This window comes from Chelonus insularis, unplaced genomic scaffold (genome assembly GCF_013357705.1).
Source record: "Chelonus insularis isolate UGA/USDA-ARS -01 unplaced genomic scaffold, ASM1335770v1 contig_406_pilon, whole genome shotgun sequence".
Classification (NCBI taxonomy): Eukaryota; Metazoa; Arthropoda; class Insecta; order Hymenoptera; family Braconidae; genus Chelonus; species Chelonus insularis.
The window spans coordinates 2,037,071-2,056,130 of NW_023276563.1; the positions used below are offsets into that span (position 1 = coordinate 2,037,071).

The following is a 19,060-nucleotide window of genomic DNA, read 5'->3' on the forward strand; positions in this document are numbered from 1 at the left end:
TTATTAAGATCTAGAAAAAGAAATTATAATTAAAAAATTTTCTCAATTTATATTTAATACAAAATATACGTAATAATATGAATATTAATTAATATAGAATAGAATATTATGTTGCAATGATCTCGTTCTTATTAAAATATTATATTATATGTATTGATAAAATTCAATACAACTTTGTTATATATTCTACAAATTATTTAATTTTTAATTGCTACTACAGTCTATGTTTACTATAAAATTCATAAATATTCATTAGAAACTTGGATAGTTAATTACTAAGTAATTAATCATTTGGTGTTCTTGTATATATAAATCTCAGAAAGCTATTATTAATTCTTTCGATGATAAAAAATTAATTTTCACTCATCTAGTAATTATATAAATTAGAAAATATATATATATATATATGTATGTATAATATAATTATATTAAGAACATCTTTCAGTATAGCAATAGCATAAGTTAAAAGTTGATATTATGTGCTAAGAGGAACCAAAGTGTATGAAAGTTCAAATATTACAGGCTCCTTTATTAATACCGTCTAATTTTTGCTAATAATTGTTAATTTTATTTAATGCTTTTAACTAATTAGTATTGCTAACTGATTAATTCAATACAAAGTTAATAGACAGTTGATTTAATTTCAGTCGCAATCTTTGTACAACACCCTTATTTAGGATACAACAATATCCTTTAACGAGTTCCTTTGCAAGTACGTTCGTGAACAGCAACACGATCAGGATTAAATGTCCTTTTGCAATTTTTACATGGTACTAATTGACCTAAATGGGATTTCCATCGTGCTTCACTAGTTGCTGCCCAATCTATTACAGGACTTCCTGATGTCGATGTCTCTGAAATTTATCACATGTCGTTATAATAAAATTTATCACACATTGAACTCTTTCAATTCTATTATGTATTAAAGTCATTCATTTTATTTTCTCTAGATAATTTTGAAATACTTTTGGAGTATTTTCAAAATATAGAGATCTTTTTAAAGAAGTTTGAAAATATTTTAGAATACTGTTGACAGCTTAATACGTAGTAAAAATAATGATGAAATAGTGATGAAATTAATTTTTAGGAACAATGAATTCAAAGTTTTGAATGATAATAATAAATTATGGTTGTATAAGTTAATTGCTATATAGCTAAAAAAAATTATGACGTTAAAGAACATAATATATTTGTGTATTAGTCATACGAAATAAATTAAACTATTTGGAGAATAGATATGTATGTATACAACGATTTGTTTTAGTATAACAGCTCATATCAAGTTGTTAATTTTCTACTGAAAATAGAAACGTTCTGCTTTTCATGTTAGGTAAGATAGATATCAAATGGAAGCATTTTACTATTCACACATGTACGTATATGATGCAAATGAACTAATCGATTCAATACTATTCTTGACCGTGGCTGGAATATTTATTTATTATATTAAATATATGTATCAGAATATTCTAATAAAAATATATTTTACCTTTTCAACAAAAGATTTGTGTAATAAAATTTCTTCGATGATCCTGACAATTAAATCTCAAAAATTCATTATACTACTTCGAATTAATAATAAAAAAAATTAATGATAATGATCGTAATAGTTATTGTGCAACGTTGAAATTCATAGAAAATAACTTTCCATCTTTTATAATTATGTAAAAGAATATTATAAATGAGTTTGATATTTTTATTTTTTATATGCATCGAAGGAAAAATAAACTTAAATTTTTTTCTTTTTCCCCTTAAAACTTAATATTTCCTAACATGCACTGAACATTAAAGTTCATCAAACTTACTACTTTTACACTTACTATTTTAGCTCAAGAGCTAAGTTCTTTTAAAAAAGAAATCGATACGTAGACACTTTGAACATAAAATTGAGGATAAATACTACTATTTATATTTTAAAAATAACGATACTTTATTGAGCGCTAATGTGCATGTAATAGTAGCAATTTTTAAACTCATTATAATAATAAATGTTTCCTGATGATACATTGATTTATTTATTTCGTAATCAATAAATACAAAAAAAAGCTATAAATCTACTCACCGATCAAAACGATTTCCGGTTTTTGAGGTTCAGGCATTCGTTGATTTAATGGTAATTTTAGATTTTCTGCATTCCATTTTTTTAAACATTGTGGTTCGTGAATATCAATACCTGCTGATCCATATTCTCGACCGCAAATATAGCAATTCACTATCCGTTTTTGAGAATCCTAAAATAATAAAAATTAAGGCAACCGAAATTCCAGGTATTAGTCATAATGTCCAGTAGATCCTTGAATTAATATTTACCCTTGGACTCATGATAGGTTCTTTTTGTTCTTCTTTTATTTTCTGATCCACCTGCCAACGTTTTAAACATTGCGTTTCATGTGTTTCCAAGCTCTTCACAGTAAAAGTTCGTCCGCATCTTGGGCAAAAAACTGTCGATAAATTCAATCGGCTAGTTGTATTTCTTGTTCTTTCAGACCTGTCTGATTTGTCTAAAGCTGATGAATTCTATAAAAAAAATTCCAACTAAGTAAAAAATAAACATTAATCGTAGATAGTTATATAAATTATTATTAAAAAGAGCTCATCACCTTGGGTGTAGCCTTGCAGCTTTTTTGATGAACAGGTAACCGATCTGGTAAAAATGTTCTTCCGCACTTCCAGCAGGGAAGCAATTGAGTCTAGAATGCCAATCATAATAAACTATCGTTGATGAAAGTAAAATAGTAATTATGCAATATTGTTATGTTTTATAACAATGGAATTGATAAACTTATAAATGCTAATGGCTATGCACATAATAATTTGTTAATTGAAAAAACAAAAATTCTTTTCAAATAAAGTTTCTACCCTTGATATAGCTACATACCTTAACAGGTTGATGAAGAATAACATCAACAAAAAAGTTAAACGATCAATAACATTTAATATGTACGTGTATTCTTCATCGAAATATCAAACTATAACATGGATAAACATTATCTATAATATCTTATTGGTGCATATACTTTTTATGAAGTTGTAGTAGGTAATATTGATTATAAGCTAACACACATGACAATAGTTTTTATAATCAATCAAAGGTAGAACTGTGTCAATGTCTAGACTTTGACCATAAAACTATCAAAACATCAATCTCCAATAAACCATTATTAACAAAACAAAATTAATTATATACTTTTTATTGAGATAATAGCTTTCATTATTTTATCAACAGAAAATTTACTAAAAAAAATTGATGAAATTCTTTTGATATTCAGAATTAATGTTGAACTTTGAAACATGCAATATTAAATACTTCTGGAATTTAAGTATACAATATTTTAAACTACCATTAAAGTTGGTTAAAGCTCAGTCACTTGCTACGTAAAATCTTGCTAAGAATCAATATAGTGTTTAAATATCGTAGTAGTGATTATTCATAATTATACAAAATAAGTTCCATGGCTGTAAAAATCTACTGCACATACTTGAGACAATTCCCAAGCTGCATTATTCCATTGGTAGTCATCAAAATCCACAGTTGGTCGCTGAGGTGGTGGCCGGCGTTGGGAAGGTGGTAAAGAATTATTTTCACGTTCCCATTTCTATGAATAATTAATTCACATTTCAAATAATGTATACAAACTGCTACAAACAATAATCAAGACAACATTATCAAATAAGAAAGTGAATAATTTGATTTATAAAAAAAATTTAACAATAAATTTAATCAATTTATTTAGTACTTCCTGCAGATAAATGTCTTACAATTTGAGGTGTGTTCAAATTTATTTCAGTTATTGCTAGTATTATATTATCCTCGGGATCGATTGTATGACTGAATCATTCACGTATAAATTATGTGTACATTTATACGAAGTGAGTTGATAAATCATTTGCAAAGTAGAGGACAAATGCAATTGAATAAAAAAAAAAATTTGATATGATAGGGAAATCAAAGATATGGTTTTCTTCTATTTATAGGTTCAATTATATCTATTATAATAATATTGATCTATGAGTCATCTTTGTCAGCTGTCCTTTATCGACATAATATTAAACTTAGGAGAAAAATTATTTTTTAAAATAAAGTATTTATCATATATTACCTGTAGGCAATGGGGCTCATGAATTGGGAAGCTAGCTGTACCAAATTCTCTACTACAAATGTAACACATGACAGTTCGCGGACCTTTTTTCGTCGATGACGGTCTCGATAGTTGAATGACTTCATCAGCAATAGCTCCTGCTTTTTTATTTATTTCTATTTCCGATTCTTTTATTTTATTTTTATTCTTTTCACTTCGGAAATTTAATGCAACTGGTTTCTGTATATTCTTCTTTAAATCTTTATCTTTAGGTTTATTAGGATTCACCACATCCTTAATAGAACCTTTAACAGGTAGAGCACTTTTGGGATGACTGTGAAATCTTTCCGGCTGATCAGGACGACCACAAGTTTTACACGGTTCAGGCACTATTTTAGTAGTGGAGTTGGTGAAAACTTCAATTTCATCAGGTAGAGCTGCTCTAAATGATTTTGATATTTTTACAGTTGACAATGATCCGATTGGCTTACTGATCCCGTGAGTAGGATTTTTATTATTATTGTCATCGAGCTTTTTATTGATATCGACTTTTTTATTACGATCGTTAGAAATCGAAGGGCTCAGCGGTAACTGTTTTTTCATGATCACGGGTTCTAGTTGTGGTTCTTTACTAAACTGTTCAGAAGTCACTGAATGCTCGGAATTTTGACGCTTCTGACGAAGAACAAATGTTTTACTCTCAACAATGCTTGATGGTACACTCCTATAATTATTCGATGATGCTTCCCCACCTACATTACGTCCACCAAGCTGAATGCGCGTCATAGAATCGCACAATAACTCCTTACTTAGTAAAGACATATCTAATTTATTAACTAAACTGGGGTCGAGGACACTTGGCTTTTCCAAGTTTGCAGTCTTTGGTCGTTCTTCAACATTATAAGGACAGAGTTTCTTTACTTTTGGAGGCCACGTTCCTGTGTCTGCTGCAGATTTTGATTTAATTCGTCGACAATGTTTTTTAGCTGCATAGATTTCAATTTTTAATTTTAATTAATGAATAAATGAATGAATTAGATGGTGATGGTGATAAGGATTGATATTAAATTACCTGTAAGTGATTCTAGGTTATTTTTGATAATAAGAAAGGTTTTCTCCGGAAAAAAATCGTTAGACCCCTTCCGCCACTTCATGTTTAATATAATAGTAGTGTAGAGGTAATTGCACCTGGACTTTTTCTGACAGACTTTGACCAATTTAACGTTTCAATGATTTAATCAATAAAGACTTACGTTTTATGCATCATTTTTCGATCGGTTACACTTTCATATATTTTTCGTAGTTACATATATCCTGGTGTACTTTAGAAAAATTTTTTTTACTAATAAAATTTGAAGTTATTTAATTTACTTTTCCATGATAAGTTAAATTCTTAAAATAATTGAAAAAAATCTAATTGGAAACAAGTGCAAATGCACCTAATTTAATTTAAATATTTTTCAATTTTATATAATTTTTACTCCATTTCCGTTTCATTATATCGTTGTTCACTTATTTAGTATTTAAATCTAGCTTAAATTATTTTATTATCACACTTACTGTCATTTAATTTCCATAATGATTATATAATTTATTCTATATTTACTATAAATAATCAAATGATACACTTTTTTTTTTATAAGAAAGATTTTACTTTCGTATAACAACGTTAAGGTAATGCGAACCGCGACACACTGGATGTAAAGTTTACCTTGCCATTGGTTCGATATACGTTTCTAACTACGGTCGATGTGTATATCATGAAACATAAAGGTAGCAGAGAAAATCGATCCATTTTACCACAATTATAATTGTCCAATCTAACAAAGTATGTTACCATTATAACACATGGTGGTCACCTGATAACGTTTCATCCTTCTACTTTTTCAAGCGATCAATTTTTTTATGAATAATCGATCTTCTTTTCATGTCAAGATCTCTTATCTCATTGATGATGTCAAAGTTAATCATTTTCCACAGTAACGTCATCTATTTGTTTGGACATTTTTAATATAGGTATTAATTAATTATGACATTAACCGGTGGACTATGAAACAAAAATTTTGAATAATTTTATAAAAATCAATCATATAAATAAAATAAAATTGAATATTTAAAATAAATTATAATGTAAGTTACCAATATTCTACAATATATATATATTGCAAGAAAATAGGAATATAAAATTTTTCGTATATTTATATAACTTAAGTGAAAGTTATCGACGATATCGGTATCGTTTAAAGTGAAACCACAGCTGGAAAATGTTGTTGTGAAATTGACACCGAAAACCTCGTTTGTATGAATATTCCCATTCTCTGTTGACAATTTTAAAAGCTATATCCTCATATGGGGGTCCCGCGTGAAATTTTAAAATCGCAAAATCTTTGTTGTCATTACAAGGCGTCTGAAATAAAATAATTAATTAATTATCTTGTAAGAATGAAATTGATTAAATATTAAATCAACATTGAGTGAATGAACCTTACCAAAAAATATTCTGGAGTAGTACTTTTATCGATTAAATCAGGATAAAAGATATTGAACTTATAACCCTGAACTATTTTTGGTGGTGGATTATCCATATCATAATGAGTCTGATTGTATTTATTCCACTCGAAACCTGTATGTACACGATTGAAGTATCGTGGTTTCCTAGGTCTATATTTATCAGACCACAAATAAATTTGTGCTTCTAATGATGATTCGACGCTAAATTGTGCTTCGTCACTTTCCATATTTTTCCGCGCTTCTCTGTGCATTGCTTGCTCTTCAGCAGACATAGCACTCTGAACTTTACGACCAGTCTTAAGTACTTGATCTCTTGCATACTCTAGTCGTTGGCTATCATCCTCTTCTAAAGTAATTAGTGTTCCGGGCTCTAATTGTGATATTGAAAGATACTGGGGCGAATAACCACCAGATTCATATTCCCCAAATGACTCAGATAACATATCTTCTGCAACATGAGTTTCTGGTTGCTCATCACCCGATTCATCATCACTTTTTTCTTGTGATGTAGTTGGAGCTGATTCTTCTGGTGGTTTAACCGAAGTTTCACTACGAGCTTCAGTCTCACCAGCTTCACTTTCGACTCTAGCTACTCCCTGTTCAGCAATAAGGACTTCTAATTTCTTCTTTAAATTTTCTTGATGTCGATCTCTTAGTCGAGCTCGAGCCATATGAGCTTTTAATTGAGATAAAAGACTTTCCCAGTATCCAATATCAACACCTTCAGGTTTCCCGGATATTTTTGATTCAATTTGTAACTGCATTGTCTCTAACTGAGTTGCAGTTTTGCCTTTAAATATTGAAGTAATATCTTTGGCAACTGCTTCATTAATTCCCTCTCTTCGACCCACCGCCACTTCATACTCTGTTCGTTCTAATTTTCTTAGTTTTTGAAGTTCATCCTCAACAATTACGGTTATATCATTCCAGTAATCAAGATTCTTACCTCTTTCCAATTCTTTATAAACTTTAATATCCTCGATCAAATCTTCTAAATCCTTCACATGCAATCCTCGTAAATAAGTATAAGGTTCATGCATTTCAACAGCATCGACTTCTTCTTCAGCACTAATATACTTTGCTAAAAGATCAATTGGTTTGGCTCTACCATCTTGAATACGAATTCGCGATCTTAAACGTGCTTGCTCTAAGTGAAATTGATCTTCTTGTCTAGCCCATTGCTCTAATTGTGCTGCTTCTTTGCCTCTTTGTAACATACTCATTTCTTCTTCTCTTTGTTGTCTTTCTAATTCACGTTCTTGTCTTCTTTTTTTGACCTTTTCTAACTCCCGTCGATTCTCTTCTTGTTTATGACGATTACGTTGTTCAAGTTCATCTCGACTAACTCCAAGTAATCCCTCTTTTTCAAGTTTTTTAGACCAAACAAAAGTTGAGAGTAAATTTCCATCCCCAAAAGGATTATCTGTATTTGTATAATGTAAATAATCATTATCCCAACCCATTCGTTCCTTACGCTTCCGTTCTTTTGCTTCTTTTTTCTTCAAACGACGCAATCTTTTCTCTTCTGGTGTTTCTGTAGCTTTTAATAATTCTTTTTGCCTTTTACGTTCCTCTATTTGTTTTTGACGTTGCTTCTCTAATTTTTCTAACAATTTTGTTGAGTCTGCTGATGAATTGGAAGACGTTGAAGAAGCAGTTGATGATGATGATGATGATGATGATGATGATGATGATGATGACGATGAAGATGAAGAAGATCTAAATAAAATAAAAATGAATCATTTATTGTCATTATATTTATATACATTACAATTGATGATGATTCCAAATATTATTTTACTTATAGCAAATAGAATAGTTTATTCACCTTTTACGACTCTTATGTTTAGAAGTTTTTTTCCTACTAGATAAACGGGAAGATCTCTTATGCTTTGATTTCGTCTTAGAATCATCAAGATTTTTTGATGATTTGTTTGACTTTGAGTATTTATCGTTATCCCGATATTTGTCAAAATCTCTGTATTTAAATTTTTCTTTGTAATATTTATCATTTCGCGATTCAGATTTGTCATAGCCACTTTTACGAGAATATCTTTCCATTTTAATTTTATTTAAAGAGTAATTAACTACTATTTAGGAAATAAACTAAACACAGTGTTCATGAACTCTTCCAATACATAACCTCTAAATTATGATGACAGAATTTTAATTAATAAAAGTATGGATATGTGGCGCTTCAATCGTAACATACTTGTTTTTTTTAACGTTAGGGGCGCTTTACATCAGCTGATTGTTGACTACTCAAATCAATTTTATAATTGAAATTTTTGAAAAAAATTTTAATGAATTATAAAAAAAAAATTTTTTAATGTAAAAAAACTGTTTAAAATATTTTTATCAAAAGCTCATGTTTAAATTATAATATGGAGAAAATTTTGTCTAAAATTGAAATAAAATATAAATTATTTATTGGTAAATTGATTGTAAAATTTCCCCCACTATCGAAGATTCTACATCCGTTATTTTTAAATTCGACAGCCATATGCGATATAATCTGTACAGTTTTGGAAGTGTAGAAAAGTGAATTTACGGTGTGATAGCAAAAACCAAACTAATCGTATCGATAAATATTCCAAGTTGTGATTCAATACCAATAAAAATAAAAAATGCCTGAAATTTACTACTCTGGTAAATACTACGACGATGAATATGAGTACAGGTATGTATAATTTAGATCTCAAGATTTGTATTGTTTGCTATCGTTCAGAATTCTTTTGTTTGAATTTAGATACGTAATATTCTAAGTAAAAAAAATTTCTATTTTAAATTTGAGAATTTATTACTTAATTCAAATGATCTCTAAACGAAGTATAAACAGTGTTGACAGAAATGTTCTTATTGGTGATTAACCTTTAAACTTCTCCAAATTTGTTTAAGTTATTCTAGACTTTTCTATAATCCTTTTTACGTACAGTTTTAGAAGATGTCACTTTAAATGATTGATCTTATGCGTTTATATAAACTCTAGAATCACTTTTCGTTCTTTTTCGTGGCAATCAGTTTTGTGACTAATTTATTCTCAATATTTCATTTAATGTATGATCTTTATAAAGATGAATCACAATAATGTATATCAATATGTTGAAAATATTTTTAGCCGAAAAACATGATTTGTAACTAATTTTTTTTTTTTTTTAATCTATCATAGTTTCTATTTAATAATAATACTTTAACAGTACTACATTATTCGTTTATATAATTATAATTCATTGATTAAAATTCAATTTTAGACACGTTGTGCTTCCCAAAGAACTAGAAAAAAAAGTACCGACAACTCATTTAATGTCCGAACAAGAATGGAGAGAACTTGGTGTTCAACAAAGCAGAGGCTGGGTACATTACATGAGACACGATCCAGGTAAATAACATTATTTTCCAAAAATATTTATTCTTTTTTCAACAAGTAGTATTTCTATGGTGATAATTTACATATCTTTTCTTTTTACAGAGCCACATATTCTACTATTTAAGAGAAAAATAACCAGCCCGCCTCCAGACTCAAATAATTGATGTTTCCGTAAGCTTCTACGTCCTTCTATCTATCAACATCATTTCAATGATTATTGTCAATAAAATTTCAGAAGAGCTTATTTAATTTAATAAGTGTAACAAACTACATACACTTCTATCATGATAGTTTCTCTCAATTATATAATGAGGCTTCACTTGAAATTAAATCATCGTTTTCCAATATCAACAATCATAATTCTTCATAGTTACATATCTGTAAAATTACTTCATTCATCCTTCGTTGATTTAATATGAGCTCTTCTGATTTTTTTCTTTGTATACTTCAATCTGTCATTCCGGAAATGTCAATGAAGTCTTGTAAATATTCTTAATGTTTCTAGTAACGTATGATAAGATTTTTAACTAAAGATCAAAACTGTTTTTAAAAGATTGTTTTGAGAAAATAAAGTGGAGCCTACCATCTAGATTCAAATTTATACCAAGTTGCTCCTTGAAGAGTTTTTTTTTTTCATATAATTCGTATCAAATTTTTATATGAAAACCATGGAAGTTATTTTTTATTAAAAATACATTTAGGACATGTTATATAAAACCGTTGCTACCTAAATTCTAATAATTACTATAATATAAATGACAATAACATGACAAGAATTACTTTATTTTCTTATTTTGTTTACTAAAAAAATTGAATTATTTGCTACATTGTCATTATATGAATAAATTATGAATTTAGAATAATTTAAGATAAGTGTAAATGAATTACTATATTAAATTAACCAACGTGCCTTTACTCATATCAGGGAATAAAAGTTTTCTCATAGAATACATAAATCCCTAACATAAAAAGGAAAATTATTTTTATTTGAAATATTTTTATGTCATTTAATTACTACTTGATTTCTTTATTTACTAAATGAATTTAAAAAAGGTCTCATGTAATTTATAATTTTTCAAATACATTCTGATCAACTTATTTATAAAAAATATACTCGTTAATTAAATAATTCCAATAATCACTTTATTACAACTGTTAAAACAAGCAATGATATAATAATTTAAATTTATGGAAAAATATTAATCTATCTTATATTATTAACATGAATATCATTACTATAATTCAATAATATTGACTCCATTTATTTAGAATAATAAAATGAAAATTTTGTTACTCATCAGCGAATTTTGAAATAGTTTAAGGATGACTGATGTAAAATTGAAAAATATTTTACTCATTTTTGTTACTCGGCCTTCAAGATATTAATAAATAAATAATTCAGTTTTGTACTTTGGTGCTTTTTTTTAAAACACATTTTACAAAATATTGTTATAAATTATCTTACTAAAACAGTATTATTTGTCTGTTTAATTTTGTTATCAATAATCACGATAGGAAATGATTTTTAATTTCTGCGAATTTATATTTAAAATAACGCGGAAACTGTGATAATGATGAAAATGATCTTTATGGCCGTTATTAAGCATTTAATTGTTCAAGTAAACTATCCTAAGTATGATTATCATGTGTAGCTCATTCATAAATTCAGTTATTCTCAAGACTTATACAATTTCATTGAAAAAAGCTATTCAATACCTATATAAGTAATAAAATAATCAGTAATTCCAATATTTTATAACTTCAATTAATGCAAAACTGATATTAAAATAAATTTTCCATTATCAAGTCAACTCAATTGAGAAAAAGTAAAATAAAACTATGTGTTCTTATATTATGTCAATTAAGTCAATTACACATCTTATTGAAAAATCGCTAAAAATCCAACGAGACTATTTCGTTTCTATGTATTTAAATATGATAATACCGAAATAAATTCCTAAATAAAATGACAACTGCTTATATTCAAAGCAATATAATTAAACTGGCGCGTCGACCTCAATCTAATTAGTTCAACTATTGTGTACGTATTTTGTGAGCATTTAAGTTGATACATAATTCCCACAGTAATTTTCACAAATGATGAATAAATTAGAAGGTCGTCATATTGTATCATTTAAATAACAAACTCACTTTTATCCGTTTATGTGTTTAAACACTTATGATCATAGAAATTGTAAATTCTAAAAGTAAAAAAAAAATTTTTTTTCATGTCTGGTTGATATGATACAAAGATTTCTTGAGATCTAAATTTGCAAACAGCATCCTAGTCATGAAATCTAACCGATATCGAGTATAGAATTTTATATTATCTAATCAATACTAATCTCCATAGTCAAGACCAAAAAATCGTGTCTTACATAAATATTACCTCCTGGTTCTCATTCTTCTATGTAATTGCTTAGTTACTTCTTAAGATGAATATATCTTTAGACTCAAGTATTATTTTAATATAAAGTTATAAATAATATTTTAAACAATGTATTATTAACATACTACACTAACATCGAGTTCTACTTATTAAATATTTGACAACAAACTCTCAATTAGTTACGTAATCAAATTAACACTTGAGAGTTTTAAATATTGATGAAAATAATTATTAAAATGATCATTTTGTCGGGAACGAAGTTTTATCCTTTTATCCCACGATTTAATACATCTAATTAAAGTTCAAAATAAAAGAATAACATGAGATAAAATAAAAAAGCATGATGTGAGATAAAAAAATGGTTGAAGAGGCCTTATTTTTTGGGTCGGTCACATGATAATTTCATAAGCTTTTCCATATTTGTCTGATATAGTAAACATCTAAACTTCAGATAGTGAATAAAAATAAATTTGCAAACATTATTATAAGATCAATATTCCTTTTGCAGTACTCCATTCTAGATTAATTAATACAATAGGAATTTGGATGCAAATACTAAAATCTGGATTCTCCCTTGAATTGTAACCATGCTTCATGTAAAAACACATGGACAATAGTAATATCATACTTCTCACATATTAATTTAACGCATAAGCCAATGGCAAATATCTTCCCCCTTCCTATATGTACTGGTTTACCCGACTGATTTGAACACACACATGTTGCTTCCACACGATGAAGAATTCCGCAAGTCGCTGACTCTCAACCAGTTCGAAACAAACAGTGATCACGAATACACATCCAAACCCTTTGTCTATTTTTTTACTCTTCAGTGTTAAGTTTTATCTTTATTTATGTAAATATATCAACAGCTTTTATTGATAATTGTGCATTAATAAAAGTGTTTTATATCAACAATTTTTTATTTTAATTCAATTTAATTACCAGTAAGTATCTTATGATTGCCACGTTGTCTATAAATCTTTTAATTTCTCAAAAACTATGAAATAAATAATACATATTCTCAGTCACATGAAATTATTAAAACACTAGATAATTATTTTTTTACATAAGAATTTCATAAGTATCACTTTAAAGATTGATATCTTTTCATAATAGTTATCTTCACAACTTAGCATTTGAAAAATACTTCAACAACTTTGTGAGGCGCGAAGGTAGAAAAATTACAACATACATTATAGCATTCATCGATACCGTTAGGAATTTATCTTATGTATATATATATATATATATATATATACATGTGTACATTAATTTATAAAATTACCATTAATAATTACTAACTTACATAAAAATAATTTTAAATCCCTGTACCAATATTTTTTGACAAGTTACAGCATAAATAAAAGTCATTACAAATTAAACAATAACAATAGCTACTAACTAATATGTCAGTCAAATGATAAGGAATAAATATGACTAATTATCGTAATGAAACATAGAATATTTTTCATCATTAGATGGATATTATCTGTAAAAAGTATATTCATATTTCATGAGTGCAATAAACACATATCAGTTAATATAAATACCAGAAATTATAAAGCAGCATGTTGTATTTTATACACCAAGTTAATTTGGAAAATTAATTCCTTCGAATTCAATCTTTTTTTTGTGAAATAAATAATTGATGAATAATATTTTACGGACGCTAACATGACTGTAAGATTGATTTAGCTATTAAATCAATAAAAGCTACAATTAGTGAATTAATATGATCAATAAAAGTTGCTATTATTTGTTTATGAAACTTTTATTATTTTGCTGAATAGTTGTTTTTTAAAGTTAATAGTATGATTATGATTTTCCAAAGTAATTTTTCATGATGAAAGCTCAACTATTTGGTCACCTTCAACAAAAAAATTCAGTGAATCGATAAGCTGGTTGCTGATGATTGACCATCAATTATCAACGGTTCTGAAAACTTTTGAAGACTCAGTATTTTTTAAACATATATGGTAGTGCGAAAAATCTCATCATGTTGTGAATAAAAGATAAATTATCTTCACTTTCAGCCAAAAACTTGTTTTACGTTCCACTTTTTTTTGTCATTTTACATTACAACGTGTGTACACTACATTTACCTACATGTTTATTGCATTATCTTGTTTATGATTGCTCACTTCACCTACTGTTTCCATGTTGATATTTTCAATTAAAGTGATAATATACATTTATGTTCATTCCAGACCATCAATATGGCAAGACCAAAGAAATGGAAAAATTGTATGTCCGAAAATTTATTAACTGTCTTAACAGTTGTCGGTGTTTTTGCTGGAGTAGGACTTGGATTCACTCTCAGAGCAGTTAAAAGTACACCATGGACAAACAGAGAAATTATGTATGTTCATTTTACTGGAGATTTATTTCTTCGGATGCTAAAATCTCTTATTTTACCACTCATTGTTGCGAGTATTGTTGCAGCTATTGGTAGTCTGGATCTCAGCTTGTCTGGTAAGTTATTTTATCAAATTTTTTTAAAATCTTTATAAATCATATATCATAAAGTTTTTGTAATTTCATATGTAATAAATAAATTAATTAATGTTTTTATAAAATATTCTTGAAACATTCGAATAGTTTTCAAATTTTTGTTACTTGTCATTTCTTTCAGTGTTAAATAAAACAGTATTAAATTTATTAAATATTTTTATTTTCAAAAAGTAAAAGTAATGATTTGACATAAATGAAAATGTCTTCTTTGGAAATTTTCTTGATATTTCTTATTTATTTTAATCAAGTAAACTTTTTAAAATCACACATGGTCCATTATTAAATTGAATAAAAGCATCAACAAAGACCATTCAGGTATGTGTAGAAAAGACTGATTTTTTTGGGGATATTTTATAGTTATTTTTTTCACGATCTACGTAGAAAAATTCTGTTTACACTGAATACACTCTACAATACTATATCTAAAGTCACAATGATGATGTAATGAATCTATCGTAAATATACTAAAATATCTTACATTAATGTGATGTTGCTTCTTTATAAGACAACCCAAGTATTCAAATATCCAGAAAAACATATTTCAAATTGATAATAAATAACATAGATTGCTTTACAATTTAATATTGTAGTATACTAATTATTTGATGATTTTTTAATTAATATTGAATAATAATTGATTACTAAGAATGATATATAGAATTTAAATTGCAGGAAAAATTGGTATGCGATCAATATATTATTATAGTACAACAACAATTACTGCTGTAATACTGGGTATTTTCCTAGTATTAACAATCCGTCCAGGTGTGATTAAAGATTCGGATACTTTCAAAAATGAAAAAGGTGCATATGCACCACCAAGAAATATTACGACAGTCGATACACTTTTGGATTTAGTTAGGTATAAAATTCATTCATAAATAAATATGAATCTATTAAACATTTTTAATTGAAGAAAAATTTTTTTCGTTAAATACTTATTTCATAAAGCTAGAATAATTTCAATAGTAAATTTAAATCTATGTTATTTGTAGGCCTACCTGAATATTCAAATCAATAGTAATCTAAATTAAGCTTTTTATTTACAGAAATATTTTTCCTCCAAATTTAATACAAGCTGCCCTAGAACACGTGAGTTATTTTTCTGTACCTTTAATTTAAATTTTAATATTAATTAAATGATTTAATAATAAATATTTTTTTAATTGAATAGATAAAATATTTGTTCCCTTGACATCCATGTGTTTATCACTTTTATAGTTTGAATAATAATAACTAATAATTACATTAATTTATGGATAAATTAATAATATTGAACAAATATTTTAATATTTCAGTATCAAACTGAGCTACATGAGCCAAAAAATATGACTGGTGGTAAGTTTTAATTCGCTAAATTATACATTTCATTAATGACATTATTCATATAAAATGGATGAAAGCAAGAGAGATAATATTTATTTCTATGCAATAATTATACTGATGTGGTACTAAATCTCACTAATGAATGATTTCTTTTCCTGATTTATTAATCAAGGCCATCAATGAAATTATTGCAGATTAGAGGGAAGGGTATCTCGAAGTTCACTGAGAATTTATCAATTAGAATATTTTGTCATACTCGTAATTCATATCTAATTTTAATGGTATTTAAATTTTTCGAGACGGATTATTTATACATACTTATTAATGTTTTATTCAAAAATGAAAAAATAATTGTAATCATAAATATTAAAATCTCTTCAATAAATAAAATTTCTTTTATTACCTTGTTTAATAAATCGATATAATGGCTCTATTTTCAGTTAAATCATTATATGATTGGAATGTCGGTTCAAAATATTCTGATGGTACTAATACACTTGGTCTCGTTATCTTCGGAATCATATTGGGAATAACTGTTGGAAAAATGGGAGAGTCAGGCAAACCATTACTTGACTTTTTCACATCTTTGTCTGAAGCAATGATGATCATCACCAACTGGGTGATTTGGTAAAATCAAATTAATGCAGTTTTGGTTCCATGTAATTAAAAAAATTTGCTTATAAATGAATTTGTTATTCTTATTTTATATAATTAGGATTTCACCAATTGGTGTGACATTCCTCGTAGCTTCAAAACTTTTAGAAATCGACAATTTTGGTGCTCTTGTTGGTACTTTAGGTTGGTACTTTATGACAGTGCTGTTAGGATTATTTATCCATGGTTTTGGTACTCTATCTATTATCTACTTTGTGTGTACTCGTCAGCTTCCATTCAAAGCCATAAGTCAAATGGGTCAAGTAGCTATTACGGCTTTCGGAACAGCGTCAAGGTACATTGATCTTATAATCAATTATCAGTTATTTATAACTTTTACTTTCTATTCATGTAAATTTATCTTTCACAATATTTTTATCTAAATTTAATACATTTCTCTATAAAAAATATTATTCTTTATATACTACATAAATTTCCAGTTCCGCAACTCTTCCTATTACTCTTCAGTGTCTAGATAATATGGGATTAGATCCAAGGATAACTAGATTTGTTGTTCCTATTGGAGCTACTATTAATATGGATGGTACAGCATTATATGAAGCTGTAGCGGCGATATTCATCGCTCAAGTTCGTGGGATTGAAATGTCTCTCAGCAAAGTCATAGGCGTCAGGTACGTAAAAAAAAAAAATACTAATCAGCATAATAGTATATTTTTTTTCCGAATAAATTTTTATTTTTTGATATATCTAGTGTTACAGCAACAGCAGCTAGTATAGGTGCTGCTGGAATACCTCAAGCAGGTCTAGTAACAATGGTTATGGTCCTTGATACTGTTGGACTACCTGCTGAAGATGTATCGCTAATCATTGCAGTTGACTGGCTCTTGTAAGAATTTTATATTCTCACTAATCTATACTTAAAACTCTTAAAACCCTTTGTTTATTATCATTTGCTTTTTCGTGATGACTATATAATATATTCATTTGTTTTATTTTCTTCATGCTGTTTTGCTAATTTATTAAACGATATTGTTTATTGATGATTCAAAATATATCCAGATTAGTTTTTTTCTCAACTTAATTTGTTAATTCAATATTTAAATAATTCAAATAATTTTTTCTGCTGAGGTTTTTTGTATATAATTCAAATTTATGGTTTATTTTGTTTTTTAGGGACCGATTTAGAACAACAATCAATGTTGTTTGTGATGCTTTAGGAGCCTGTATCATAGAACACATGAGTAGAGGAGAACTCGATGAAATAAATGCCAGACAACAAGAGGAAGCTGTAGAACTTGCACAATTAAGCAAAGTTGATGCATAATTCATCTTTTATGCAACGATAAAATTGATGAAATGAGTGTGTGTTTTTTTTTGTTTCAGTCAGTTAAAAGGATTTGACCGTTGACGAATTCTATATTCAGTCAAAAAATCCTGCATTGAGATACTTACATTGATTAAGTAAATCAAAATTATTTAGTGATATCAAGTATTCCTGTTAAGGAGTGCAAATACTCATTAAACTTGCCAGATATAATAAGATATTAATAATACAAAGAAGTGTAAGGAGCTCTATTAGTAATTATAGTTCAACTGTTTTAAATACTTATAAATATTGAGATTTGAAGCTAATGAAATAGTAAAATTGATAAATTCTTTCGAAAATTTTTTAAAAACTGTCATTTATACTTACATATTCACATCATGCAGTAATTGATACTCTTAATTTTATGAAAATATTAATTTCACAAGTTGAACACTCATGCCAAAGAGTGTTGTAGATAGAAATGATAAACGTGAAAGTAAAAAAAATTTTATACTTTATAAATAAAATTGTTACTCTAATTGTAAAATCAAAAAAAGTATAGACAACACTTGTCTTGCGACATGAAATGTTATTTATTAATATCATTTTTAGTTAATGTTATGAACTCATTATCAATGTTAAAATACGCTAGAGATAAAGAGCCAATCACTTTATACTACGTATTGTAGTAAAATCCATTACTTATTCAAAAACAAAAAAAAAATAAAATTCGTTAATGTGATTTAACCAACAAACTGTAAAATGATAAATGTAAGCTGACCAACGGTGCTGATATTTTTATATATTACATTGCGATCTTATTGTGTATCTATTATACACTTCTTAATTATGTATATGGAACGAAAATTGTTATCAATAATTAATTAATATAGACAATAAGAAAATTATTTTAATAAGAAGATTATTTTAAAATATTACAGAAAGGAACTCCG

The 19,060-nt window shown here is 27.3% G+C and overlaps 4 protein-coding genes across 6 annotated transcripts; 2 read left to right on the top strand and 2 right to left on the bottom strand.

Annotated features, from left to right (window-relative positions):
• Window positions 1-321: 321 nt before the first annotated feature.
• Window positions 322-6,221, bottom strand: LOC118069171 (zinc finger protein 474-like). Its single transcript, XM_035087101.1, has 8 exons — window positions 5,640-6,221; window positions 5,152-5,401; window positions 4,101-5,065; window positions 3,480-3,596; window positions 2,601-2,690; window positions 2,311-2,517; window positions 2,063-2,231; window positions 322-854 (listed from the first exon to the last, which is right to left on the bottom strand). The coding sequence occupies exons 2-8, from the start codon at window positions 5,231-5,233 to the stop codon at window positions 694-696; spliced, it is 1,791 nt and encodes a 596-aa protein (XP_034942992.1). The 5' UTR covers window positions 5,234-5,401; window positions 5,640-6,221; the 3' UTR covers window positions 322-693.
• Window positions 6,222-8,769, bottom strand: cactin (cactin, spliceosome C complex subunit). Its single transcript, XM_035087100.1, has 3 exons — window positions 8,419-8,769; window positions 6,569-8,309; window positions 6,222-6,486 (listed from the first exon to the last, which is right to left on the bottom strand). The coding sequence occupies exons 1-3, from the start codon at window positions 8,649-8,651 to the stop codon at window positions 6,298-6,300; spliced, it is 2,163 nt and encodes a 720-aa protein (XP_034942991.1). The 5' UTR covers window positions 8,652-8,769; the 3' UTR covers window positions 6,222-6,297.
• A 294-nt stretch (window positions 8,770-9,063) lies between these two features.
• Window positions 9,064-10,564, top strand: Cks30A (Cyclin-dependent kinase subunit 30A). The gene is made up of 3 exons (XM_035087222.1): window positions 9,064-9,270; window positions 9,842-9,969; window positions 10,060-10,564. Exons 1-3 carry the CDS (start codon window positions 9,218-9,220, stop codon window positions 10,119-10,121), a joined length of 243 nt encoding a protein of 80 aa, XP_034943113.1. The 5' UTR covers window positions 9,064-9,217; the 3' UTR covers window positions 10,122-10,564.
• A 2,380-nt stretch (window positions 10,565-12,944) lies between these two features.
• On the top strand, window positions 12,945-19,056 carry LOC118069244 (Excitatory amino acid transporter 1). 3 transcript variants are annotated; one of them, XM_035087216.1, is made up of 10 exons: window positions 12,945-13,293; window positions 14,557-14,821; window positions 15,533-15,722; window positions 15,910-15,952; window positions 16,159-16,198; window positions 16,627-16,813; window positions 16,902-17,135; window positions 17,281-17,472; window positions 17,553-17,687; window positions 17,975-19,056. In XM_035087216.1, the coding sequence occupies exons 2-10, from the start codon at window positions 14,566-14,568 to the stop codon at window positions 18,123-18,125; spliced, it is 1,428 nt and encodes a 475-aa protein (XP_034943107.1). In that variant the 5' UTR covers window positions 12,945-13,293; window positions 14,557-14,565; the 3' UTR covers window positions 18,126-19,056. The 3 variants fall into 3 exon arrangements, with proteins under 3 accessions (XP_034943107.1, XP_034943108.1, XP_034943106.1); XM_035087217.1 differs by lacking the exon at window positions 12,945-13,293 and adding an exon at window positions 13,504-13,521; XM_035087215.1 differs by lacking the exon at window positions 12,945-13,293 and adding an exon at window positions 14,265-14,325.
• The last annotated feature ends 4 nt before the right edge of the window (window positions 19,057-19,060 follow it).

Bases quoted from the DNA above. Each gene is read 5' to 3' on its own strand.
- LOC118069171 (XM_035087101.1), bottom strand. From the start codon at position 5,233: ATGAAGTGGCGGAAGGGGTCTAACGATTTTTTTCCGGAGAAAACCTTT. The intron at 5,066-5,151 runs GTAATTTAATAT...AAATCTATGCAG, and splicing joins TAACCTAGAATCACTTACAG to CTAAAAAACATTGTCGACGA. The intron at 2,232-2,310 runs GTAAATATTAAT...TTATTATTTTAG, and splicing joins AACCTATCATGAGTCCAAGG to GATTCTCAAAAACGGATAGT.
- cactin (XM_035087100.1), bottom strand. From the start codon at position 8,651: ATGGAAAGATATTCTCGTAAAAGTGGCTATGACAAATCTGAATCGCGA. The intron at 8,310-8,418 runs GTGAATAAACTA...TATTTTATTTAG, and splicing joins AAACATAAGAGTCGTAAAAG to ATCTTCTTCATCTTCATCGT. The intron at 6,487-6,568 runs GTAAGGTTCATT...ATTTTATTTCAG, and splicing joins CTACTCCAGAATATTTTTTG to ACGCCTTGTAATGACAACAA.
- Cks30A (XM_035087222.1), top strand. From the start codon at position 9,218: ATGCCTGAAATTTACTACTCTGGTAAATACTACGACGATGAATATGAG. The intron at 9,271-9,841 runs GTATGTATAATT...ATTCAATTTTAG, and splicing joins GACGATGAATATGAGTACAG to ACACGTTGTGCTTCCCAAAG. The intron at 9,970-10,059 runs GTAAATAACATT...TTCTTTTTACAG, and splicing joins TTACATGAGACACGATCCAG to AGCCACATATTCTACTATTT.
- LOC118069244 (XM_035087215.1), top strand. The intron at 14,822-15,532 runs GTAAGTTATTTT...TTTAAATTGCAG, and splicing joins TCTGGATCTCAGCTTGTCTG to GAAAAATTGGTATGCGATCA. The intron at 15,953-16,158 runs GTGAGTTATTTT...TTAATATTTCAG, and splicing joins TACAAGCTGCCCTAGAACAC to TATCAAACTGAGCTACATGA.